The sequence below is a fragment of the Cucurbita maxima genome, unplaced genomic scaffold, assembly GCF_002738345.1.
Source record: "Cucurbita maxima cultivar Rimu unplaced genomic scaffold, Cmax_1.0 Cma_Scf00039, whole genome shotgun sequence".
NCBI classification, from domain to species: Eukaryota; Viridiplantae; Streptophyta; class Magnoliopsida; order Cucurbitales; family Cucurbitaceae; genus Cucurbita; species Cucurbita maxima.
The window spans coordinates 295,823-306,218 of record NW_019272055.1 but is presented as its reverse complement, the minus strand read 5'-3'; the positions used below and the strand labels follow the sequence as shown (position 1 = coordinate 306,218).

Here is a 10,396-nt window from a genome sequence, read left to right as displayed (position 1 = left end):
AGGTATTAATATATATATATATATATATATATATATAGCTGCTTCAGCGGCTGCAATAGCTATAACAAAAATTGAGAAAATATTTCCTTTTAATTAGCGACTATCAAAAAAATCAGAAAATGTTACGAAATTCATATTAACTGCATTCAGTATAAGCTCAAGACACATAAGGGCCCTAACCATATTTCGGCTCGTGATCAATCCATAGATACCGATAGAAAATAAATAGGCACAGAAATGTAATAGATTCAATTCAATTGACAAAAAAAAAAGTACAGAACAAGGGAATATATTGGTAATCGATCGAATAAAAGAATTTTTATTTTAGACAGAAACAATCTTCAAATAGAATTGAAGGGGAATGTGTGCGATAACATAGAACAAAGTTTAATTTATGCTATTTCTAACTAAAGATTTATTACTGGCGAGCCACGATTGCGCCGATCAAAGCTATATATATATATATATATATATATAGTGTTTTTTAAGTTTTTTTAAAAACATTTAAGGATATCAACAAAACTTTTGAAAATTTAAGGATATTTACGAAAGTTTTGAAAGTTAGAAGGGTACTTTTAAATCAAACATGTCTAAAATTAAATGTAAGGATATTTTTTATTTTTATTTTTATTTTTTATAATCTTAAAGAGTATTTTTTAGATTTTTTTTTAAAAGTTAAATATATTATTGAAACTTTGTTATGTCTATATGTGTTTGGTATTAATTTAGCCATAACTCTTAGTATTAACTGTTCTTTTTATGTCTATGATGCATTTGGTGGGGGATAAATTTGCATGATCTTCATAATTAAAAAGGATCTCAAAAGACAACTTTATAGCAATATGGGGAAAACCACTTAATTTTGTCCCATTTAGTGGAAATCCCCATCTCCATAAACAAAGTTCTTTCCATTTCCATTTCCATTTTTGCCTTAAAAAGATGAGAGACTCAAAGGAAAACCAAACAAAAATGAGAAGAAATGGCCTATTGCTTATCGGGCTATTGTTGCTTTTGTGTTCCTCTTGCTTGCATGCAGCTGATGCAAAGCCATATGAGGCCATGGAAGCTCCGAAGAAGCAACTAAAGCGGCAGCTGAGTGAAGATGGCAAGCCTCATGTGCGTCGTTATCCGGAAGATACAAGTTTAAAGAACCATCACTTTATTTCTAGAGAAGCTTTCATCAACTATGGTGGTGCCTAAAAAACATTATGTGCCTGTTTATTTTTACACAACATTTGGTGTTTTAAGCGTCTAATTACGTGTGCGTATTTTTTTTTATGTTCGTTGAGTCGGGATGAGACTAATTCAATACAGAGATTATGTCTCGACCCATTAAACTATGCTCGAAATGTCATTAGGTTTGCTTTATAATATTGTTTGTTTGCAAATACAACATCCTTTGTCATTGGGTGAACACAAATGACATCACTACAAACTCTGTACTGGCTATATCTGGTTCGAAAGGTTGTTTTCGGTACATCTTTGTCTTTAATTTTAATTTTGTGATATCCTGATCGGACGTCTATTTTAAAAAAGACCGTTGCCTCTCGAAATTGGTCGAATAGGTCTTCGGTTCATGGAATATAATAGACATTGTTATTTGATATTAACATATTGTTTTATTATGTAAACATTATATCAAACAAGGAAAACTATCTACAATCTCACAAATAAATTTCTAAAATTCATGTAACGAGACACCCAAAATGAATTCCATCTAGTTGAACTTTGCTGTTCTATGATGTATAAGACACTTATTATATTTTCTTGAGCTTATTATATTTTCTTGAGTGGTGTTAGAATTTCTCATCAATTATATAGTTAGCTCAGCCAACATCCGAATAAGCCACTAGCACACTAGGAACAATGGATGGACGAAAGGTAAGACCAAAGTGGAGTGTTCCCTAGCGAAGAATGAACTTGATAACAAGAAAATGGTCTTTAATAGGGGCATGCAAAAATTGACTGACATAATTGATAGCATGAAAAATATCTAGATGCATAATGGTCAAGTACTGAAGGTTCGCCAACGAGAGATCTATAGAGAGTAAGATCAGAGAAAGAAGAACAATCAGCAGTCAAGTGTTGAGAAACAGCCATGGGGTGTAGATTGATTTGCTATCGAGCAACGGAGTACGAGTAAGAATATCTCAAGCTTATGTTAACTAACTAGTAAAGAGACTATCAGAAGTGGGTGAAGCTTGAAGACCAAGAAAGCAAGGGAGAGAACTCAAATCCTTGGTAGGAAACTCAAAATGAAGATTGCAAGTAAAGCTCTCAAGAAAAGATGGGTTGTTGTCGGTAACAATAATGTCATCAACATAAAGAAGCAAATATATAAGGTTAGAATGTTGATGAAAGACAAAAAGATTGAGCGTGGGGTGATGTATAGTTTAGTAGTGGTGGAATCAAGACAACGAAACCCTTTATGAGATGAACTATAACCCAAGAAAATACAAAGAATGTTGCAGGGAGAAAGTTTGTTAGGCATATAATCACGCTAGAAAGGATAAACACAACAACCAAAGGGATGAAAATTGTCATAATGCAGAGAGTAGTCATAGAGAAGTTCAAAGAGCAACTTACCTCCAAGAAGTGGAGTGAGCAACCAGTTGAGATATAAGCTACAGTGCTAAAAGCGTCAACCCAAGAACGAGAAGAAAGATGGGAGTGGAAGAGAAGGGTCAAGCCAGTTTTAGTCACATGGCGATGTTTTCTATCAGCAAGACCATTTTGAACCCGTGTATATGGACAAGAAAGTTGATGATGGATGACAGAAGTATGCAAGTGAGATTTGAAGCAAGTGCTAGTAAGTTTGGCACCTAAACCATTGCTTTGAAAAACCTGGATACAAGCACAATGTTAGTTTTCCACAAATTTTTTAAATTGAAGAAAAGTATCAAAGAAATCGGATCTAAATTTTAAAGGATAAAGTCAAGTGAATAAGAAATAATCATTAATAAAAATAAGATAGTAAAGAAAATCAGAATGGATTTGATGGGGAAGGACCCCAAAGATCAATAAGGTCTAATACATGGGACAACCTATGTTCATTGCGGGAATAAGGCAATCTCAATGACTTTTCGTGAGCTGACACGTACTACTTAGTGATGGAGAAGAAAATAAAGACGTAAGAGAAAGATGGTATTACCCAGGCGAGCATGTCATAAAATTTATTTTTAAGGACATAAATAAAAGTAGAGTTGTCGCACCCCATCACATATAGTCCTCCATCTCTTTTACTGATCACCACCACCCTTCCTGTTTGACAATCCTATACAACAAGAAGATTATTAATAAATGTTACATAGAGAAGAAAATCAGACATTAATTTACCAATTGAAATAAAAATTTTAGTGAGATGAGAGACAAAAAGACATCTAATAAGTGAATATTTGGAACAGGACAAAGAGTATTCGTGTGGGTAGTGGGTAGGGAGGCACTGTTTCCTACTGTCACATCACAGAGTCTTTACCCATGTAATTTTTAGACTGATCCAAAATAGATGGATCAACAGTCATATGGGTCAAAGCCCCCGTATCCAAAAACCAATTAGCAACCTCAGAATTAGGTGACAAGAATCGATGATATTAAAAGTAGCATTGGTCTTGCAATTGGAGTTATCTATGGAGTATGTTTTATACTCACTCGTACTACTCGTTCTTTTAAGTTGGTATCTCACTTTGTGTGGCGCGTGATGATGATGTTTCAAAGTAAAGAGACTAGGGAGTCAGCGTTAGACCGAATGAATTAAATAAGCCTATAATGTTATATGATAGCAATTTGCACGGTAAATAGGGAAAGGTCACATTAGCTGCTAATTGCTAAGAATGTGTGTGGCATAAAGCTAAAGTAGAACTTCTCTTTAGTCTATCGTAGATTTTCTTTATAAAGATTTCACAAACCTTTAACCATGGGTTCGAGTTATAGCTACACAGATTTGGTTGAAAATATTCAATATGGCTCATATTTTGATTGACCTTTAGTTTTGTGTAATTCAAAATAAAGATCTAAGTCGACCACGGTAGTTACTACGTGAATGAAGTGTTATTGAATCTAACTTTTATTTATTAATAACTAAACAAACAAAAGGCCAAGCAAATAAATACTTTGAATAATAATAAAAGATATTCTTTTTTAGGGTCTTTAGTCTTCTTATTATGTAACTTCAGTAACGTCGTGGTTTCTAAAAGATCTTTCTTGCTATAACTCGAATACAAAATCGAGATATGTGGAAGTTTTTTTTTAAAAGAGAAAACCCAATTACTTTCGAGAGATAAATTCAAAAAAAAAAATCTCTAATTTTAAAAGAGAACGTGTATAGATATTTTCTTAGTTCAACTTAAAGTCTTATTTATAAGATAGATCGAGTTGGTAGAGGTGATGTCAAAGCTAAAGATACTTATTAAATCTACGCGGATTCCCGAAAGAGTTCATCATTCATTTAATACATTAGAACCCATCACAACCCTACAACATAATTACTTTAAATATTGTACATATTTTATAGGTTTTCATTTATTTATTTTTTCATTGATGTTCTTCCTAGAGTATTTCGACCAATAATATTTTTGCAATAATTGAGAACAATATTTTTACTTTTTTTTTTTTTTATATAATTATTATAAACAAAGAAATAAAAAGAAAAATGAAGAAATAAACTAGTAGATTTAACTTCCCAAAAATCCAGAAAACCAATTGGGTTGAGACCCAAATTCAAGAAAATAGGGTTCAATCGCTACCACCACCACCACCAGATTGAAACTCTAATATCATCAGAGCAGTTGTTGCCATTTTGCATTACCAAACCCTAAAAATCATTCTTAATACCACAATTACTCACCATTTTCGACGTCTACAACCGCAGCTATTTAGGGTTCCTAAGGCCGAGGATGGAGAGAGAAGGAATTGCCGGACTTTATATTAGGCATCACGACTCTCCACAATTGTATGATGTCATCCACTTTGAGCCTAAGCTCTCATGATTTTGCTTCCCCAAAATGTCTCGTACCAATAGAGATAGTATTCATCACTTATAAACCTATGATCATTCCCTAAATTGCCAACGTCGGACTCACTCTCAATAATCCTTAACAAGTCACCACGGCTAGAAACAAACAACAAATTTGGAAGCATATATCAAGAGAAACAGTAGTTATAATGCCCAGTAAAATCCAGTAACAGTTGAAAGTACAAAAATTATTCCTAAAAGACATGGGGGGTTGCTAAATCCTTCAGTTTTCAGTGTCAATCATGCAGCGAAGAGACAACAGGCAGGCACAGGCAGTAGCATTGGAAAAGATGGAAAGTACAAATCAGCAGACTTGCACAAAAAGACCGAACAGAATATATTCATTACAGCTCCCCAACTAATAATCAGCATTGCAATGTTTCTTTCATCAAAATAATGCGCAAAGATAGTGAAATGGATATGATACCTGTCTACCTTTCTTTCATCTCTTGGGTTTCTTGAAACCAATGGATTTATGTGGGCTATTGTTAGTATGATCAACCAATTCCTTTTGCTTTTACCGTCAAAAGAAGTTGGTGAGAGCCAAATTACCCCACAAAATCATGGATCATTTCACTTCCATAATGGCGTAGTAGTTGCTCATCTTGTTGCTGCTGTTGATGGTGAGCGCTCTCGACTCGGTGGCGAAGGCCTAATGTTAGAGACACAGTTCCGACTCCTCCGACGTCGACCGCGCTGGCTCTATATGGCACGAACCCCATCAATTCTCCTTCCGTGTTGGACTGAACCCCATTGTCCAATCTGGATGGTTTGCCTTGATCCCACTGACTAGTAATAATTTCATTCACATCACCATGGCTTTTTAGAGGCTGTTGTTCACTACTGGTCCAACCGGCTGTGTTTTCTATTGTAACATGGCCTTTGTTGTTCATTTCTGCCATGCCATTGGTTTCTAGCATGTGTATCTCTTCTACCATTGGCTTCCACACCCGCACTCGTGCATTTATGAACCAATTCGAGACCTGAAATATGCGGTCATATTTTAAAATAAATATATGATGAATCAAGTAATAGTGGCATGGTGTTATTGGTAGTAACACAAACTTAATATGATATTGTCTATTTTGAGCCTGATCTCTCGTGGCTTTATTTTTTATTTTCTCAAAAGGCCTCGTACCAATAGAGACGTATTCCTTACTTATAAATCTATGGTCAATCCCTTAATGAGCCGATGTGGGACTCATCTTCCAACAATCCTCAAGCAATTATAAGCTACAAGTTTCAATCTCATATTCCGATATACTAAGTTTATGGCAATGACATCCTATGCCACTAATCAACCAGAAGGAAACAAAACAGCAAGAGAAACTGTCCTAACAACCAGATTAAACACCTTTTTCCACAAAAAAGAAGTCTAATAATGATAATAATTCAATAAGAACAGAAACTTTATGATACCTGGTTTCGAGATAAGCCTGTTTGAGTGGCCAACATGTGTTTATCTGTGTCCGTGGGGTACCTGAAATATCAGCAAAAAATAAAAAGTGAGAGATTTCTCAAGTCAGCCCTGAAGAAGTAGAGTCTAATAGGGATCATACGGGTGAAGAAAATGCTCAAAGAGCCAGGCTCTAAGAATTGCCACAGCACGTTCAGGCAAGCCTCTATGCGGCCTCCAAACATTTTGGGATTCGAGGAATCCGATATTAACAATGCCGGTTTTTTGCTTTTGGAAGCTCTGTTCCATGTATTTCCTGCCGCTTGTCCCAGCAGAGATGGACGACGAATCCTCACCAACTACCTTCCTCAGATACTTCAATTGTTCGGAGATGGCATTCTTTAGAGACTGGAAGTGTCTTGACACTGTCTTAAGCGCCAGAGAAATGTAAGGCGTCGCAGAACTAAGCCCAGCCACTGATTCAAACGATGACACTACCATTTGCATTTGCTGATGATATTGTTTGTATCTTCTGCAAACCTTATGATACAATGGCAAAACAAATTAGAAACATGGAATTGCAGCAAATGTTGTGCCGTAATGCCACAATGATACCAATTGTTGTATCAATAGCAGAAGCAAGATGGAATGTACTCAAACACCCATGAATAGAAATTAAACAAAGAGACAGATTTACGTGGTTCGAAAAGAATAAATTCTCCTACATTCACAGGTAGTAACCAATCTTAATAATCAAAGTGTTTACACAATTGTTATTCAATGTGATACAAACTCAATCAAATTCCAATATTCTCAATTAATATGAGAATCATGTTGAATATTAATCAAAATTATAAACTTAAATGGGAGTTAAATACCAAAATAAATAAGAATTTTAATCTAAGCGTTCTAATGCAACGAACCTCGTCGAGCATATATAGAAGTTTTGCCTTCTTTTTCTGATACTCAGGTTGATGAGATTCAGAGGAAATGCTCCCAACTCCACTAATATTTGTTTCATCATCTGCATTAAGGGCAGGTGAGGACTCACATGGTTGGACAAATTTATGAGCATTTGAGCTACAAAATTCGTCTAACAAAAGTTGAGCAGGCTTTAAGAATTTGGAACTCTTTAAAATGGTGGCATACCCAATAAAGGGACCAAGAGGGCCAGTGTTTCTATATGGATTCACAGAAACTCCCATCATATTTTGAAGAGATTTCCCATAATTTTTGTTACCAATAGTTTCAGATTTGACTGTTTTGGATTCCTCTGATTCTTGAAACTGTGTATTAGAAGACAGAGACAGCGCTAGACGTTGTGGATTGGAATCACTCACAAAACCAGTAGTGTCATAAGGCAACACGTTTGACTCATTTCCACGGCCTTCACAAGCAGCAGTTTGGTTAACAACATCTTGAAGTGTATAAACTGTGGAATCATTCAACATTTCACCTCCCAAACAATTATTTCCACAGTTCATCTCCCAATCAGAACTTTTCCAATAATTGGAAACAGAACCCAACGAAGCATCTCCCACAAGTTCTTGGCTCAACATTATGTCCGAATCTCTCGAGAAATTGATCATAACTGAAGGCAAAATCGAATTCTTGTTAAAATTTTGAATTCTAACAAGATCTAGATCCAAACCAGAATGGCCTGAGTTTTGAAAACTCAATTGTTCATCAGAGTTTCTTGATACTCTTAGCTTATCACGCCGGCTTTGTTGAGCGACATGTTCAAATCCATAGCTATGTTCCATTCACCCAACTTTTTTAATTTCCCTCACTTTCAATAACACCACATGAACTTGCTTCCGTCCCCCAATTTCCAAAAACAAACAATATCGTAGTTACCATCAGACCTGCAAGGCATCGAAATGCAATAATTGCAACACGAACATCAAAAAACAGAGTCGCCGTCGATATTTTTTTTGTCGTAAAATCTACTAGTCTACCTCTAAAGCCAATAATTATCGACACATAAAGATGAACATTGCAAAATCCCAAACAGTGTCGGTAAAACCTTCAACTATGAAAATCTCTCTCGAAACTTTTGATTTATTAAATTTAAAACAATTCACACGTAAATCTCTATCTTCAACCTAAACTTGCAGTGCGCCAAATTTTCTTTGAAATGAAATCGAAAATAGAAATATCCGTGGAGGAAGATCATACACAGAAAGCATCAAAATCGTATATCCGTAAAAACAAAAATAAAATGAAATGAAATCGAAAATAGAAACAGCAAAAAAGATGCTCATATCCACTTCAACAATTCAGACGGAAAATATTTCTGAACTATATAAAACATTTCTTTGTAACACTAAACGAAAAGCAGGAAGGAAAACCTAAAGGAAAGCCGATCTTCTTCTTCTTCCTCGCTGTCTTGTGTTTATCCTTGTAGTTCTTCCGGTTGGTGTTGCTGGTGAAAACGACGGCGAAGAAACGAGAGTTTTCAAAAGTTAGTTGAGAAGAGGAGGTGTGGCAATGTATCGGCGGACGCGGTGGCGCGGAAGGATTCCGGCGAGTTATACCGGCGGTGGAATTAGGGGACAACAAATAGGGACTGGTGGGAGTGAGGTTTTGAAGAACAATGATTGCAAAAAAGCAGAAATCTCGACGTCAAGGATTTAACGATATAAGAGCGCGGGTAACGGTTTTTTGAAAGGCGTTTCAAAAAGTGTGGAATCGGCCGTTAAATTTAACGGCAAAATAAAATATGAATAGTAATAAGTCCGAATTTTCAGAAGTATTTATTCATTTCTTTTTGAAATTTTGCTTCATAATTTTTAAAAATAAATTGGAACTTTAAAGTTAAAAATATTAGAATTAAATTATTAATTAAGAAATAAATGTATAATTTAATATATATATATATATTATGAATATGTGGCGATGAGTATACGTATTATACGTGCGCCCAAAAAATTTGCAGGGTTGGTCCTCACACGAGTCGTCTGACGGTTACAATAAATGCCACTGCTTTGTTCGGTTATTTACTAAACTGCCATTTTAGTAAGAAACGTGTGTAGTAACTTTCAATTCTTTTAAGTCTTTTTTAGTTATCTTATTCTTAGGATTGCTCTCATCTAGATATGATCTCGACTCATTTATATATTCCTCCGTTACTCTAGTGTCACATGCCGATTAGTTTTTGCATTGGTTCATCCTTAAACCACATCTTACTTGGAAAGGTACTACTCTGATATCATTTGTAATGACTCATGCACAGGATTCGATACCTGATGGTCTCGACATTTCCTTGCGACATGGTCACGTTACTTATTTCTCACTTTTAAGAGTGAAAACTAACTTCACAGACCAACACAAGTTCTTCGAGCATATTTTGTTTTCACTCGCATGTATCTTAAGAAAGCTTTTAGAAGATCTCGCAACCTAGAATTGTTTCAACCAAAATAAGTTTAACCATAAAGTTTCTATGTTACTTTCCGCTCTTTTAAATCTCTCTTAATCACATTCTATTCTTAGGATCGCTCTCATTCAAATCTTGGTTTATTCATGTACCATTCTCTTATGGAGTGTCACACTAAAAAAGAATCTTTCAAGGTTAAAATCGTGGAGGTAACGTTTGAAGGTAGGAAATTGTCAAGTCAAGCTTGAATCGTCTTTTTAACTCTTCATTTGGTAGTTTTGTAATCATATTAGCTTGGGATTTTATGTTTATTTCACAAACATTTGTACTAAAACTTATCTGTTCTTAATGATCGATGAAACCATTGTTTTTTATGGTTTGATTAACTCAATGTAATGTTTATTGTCCTCACTCACATGCATCATTTCATCAAAATCGCTCTCATTCAGATGTCGTCTCTGTTAATTCATGCAGTCCTCTAACTTCTGCTTTGTTTAGACTACAAACAACATCTTATTGAGACAGATATTATTCTGATACCAATTGTAATGACCCATACCCATAATTTAGATAGTTACACGCTCAAAAAAAAAAAAAAAAAAAAAAAAAAAAA

General features: G+C 35.0%; 1 protein-coding gene across 1 annotated transcript; it reads right to left on the bottom strand.

Annotated features, from left to right (window-relative positions):
- Positions 1 to 5,137: 5,137 nt before the first annotated feature.
- LOC111469309 (BEL1-like homeodomain protein 8) lies at positions 5,138 to 9,016 on the bottom strand. Its single transcript, XM_023114538.1, has 5 exons — positions 8,759 to 9,016; positions 7,331 to 8,272; positions 6,571 to 6,947; positions 6,431 to 6,491; positions 5,138 to 5,994 (listed from the first exon to the last, which is right to left on the bottom strand). The coding sequence occupies exons 2-5, from the start codon at positions 8,168 to 8,170 to the stop codon at positions 5,560 to 5,562; spliced, it is 1,713 nt and encodes a 570-aa protein (XP_022970306.1). The 5' UTR covers positions 8,171 to 8,272; positions 8,759 to 9,016; the 3' UTR covers positions 5,138 to 5,559.
- Positions 9,017 to 10,396: the final 1,380 nt, after the last annotated feature.

Excerpts from the sequence above, each read along its gene's own strand:
- LOC111469309 (XM_023114538.1), bottom strand. The coding sequence starts at position 8,170 with ATGGAACATAGCTATGGATTTGAACATGTCGCTCAACAAAGCCGGCGT. Across the intron at positions 6,492-6,570 it reads TTTGAGCATTTTCTTCACCC|GTACCCCACGGACACAGATA; the intron begins GTATGATCCCTA and ends CTGATATTTCAG. Across the intron at positions 5,995-6,430 it reads CAGGCTTATCTCGAAACCAG|GTCTCGAATTGGTTCATAAA; the intron begins GTATCATAAAGT and ends CGCATATTTCAG.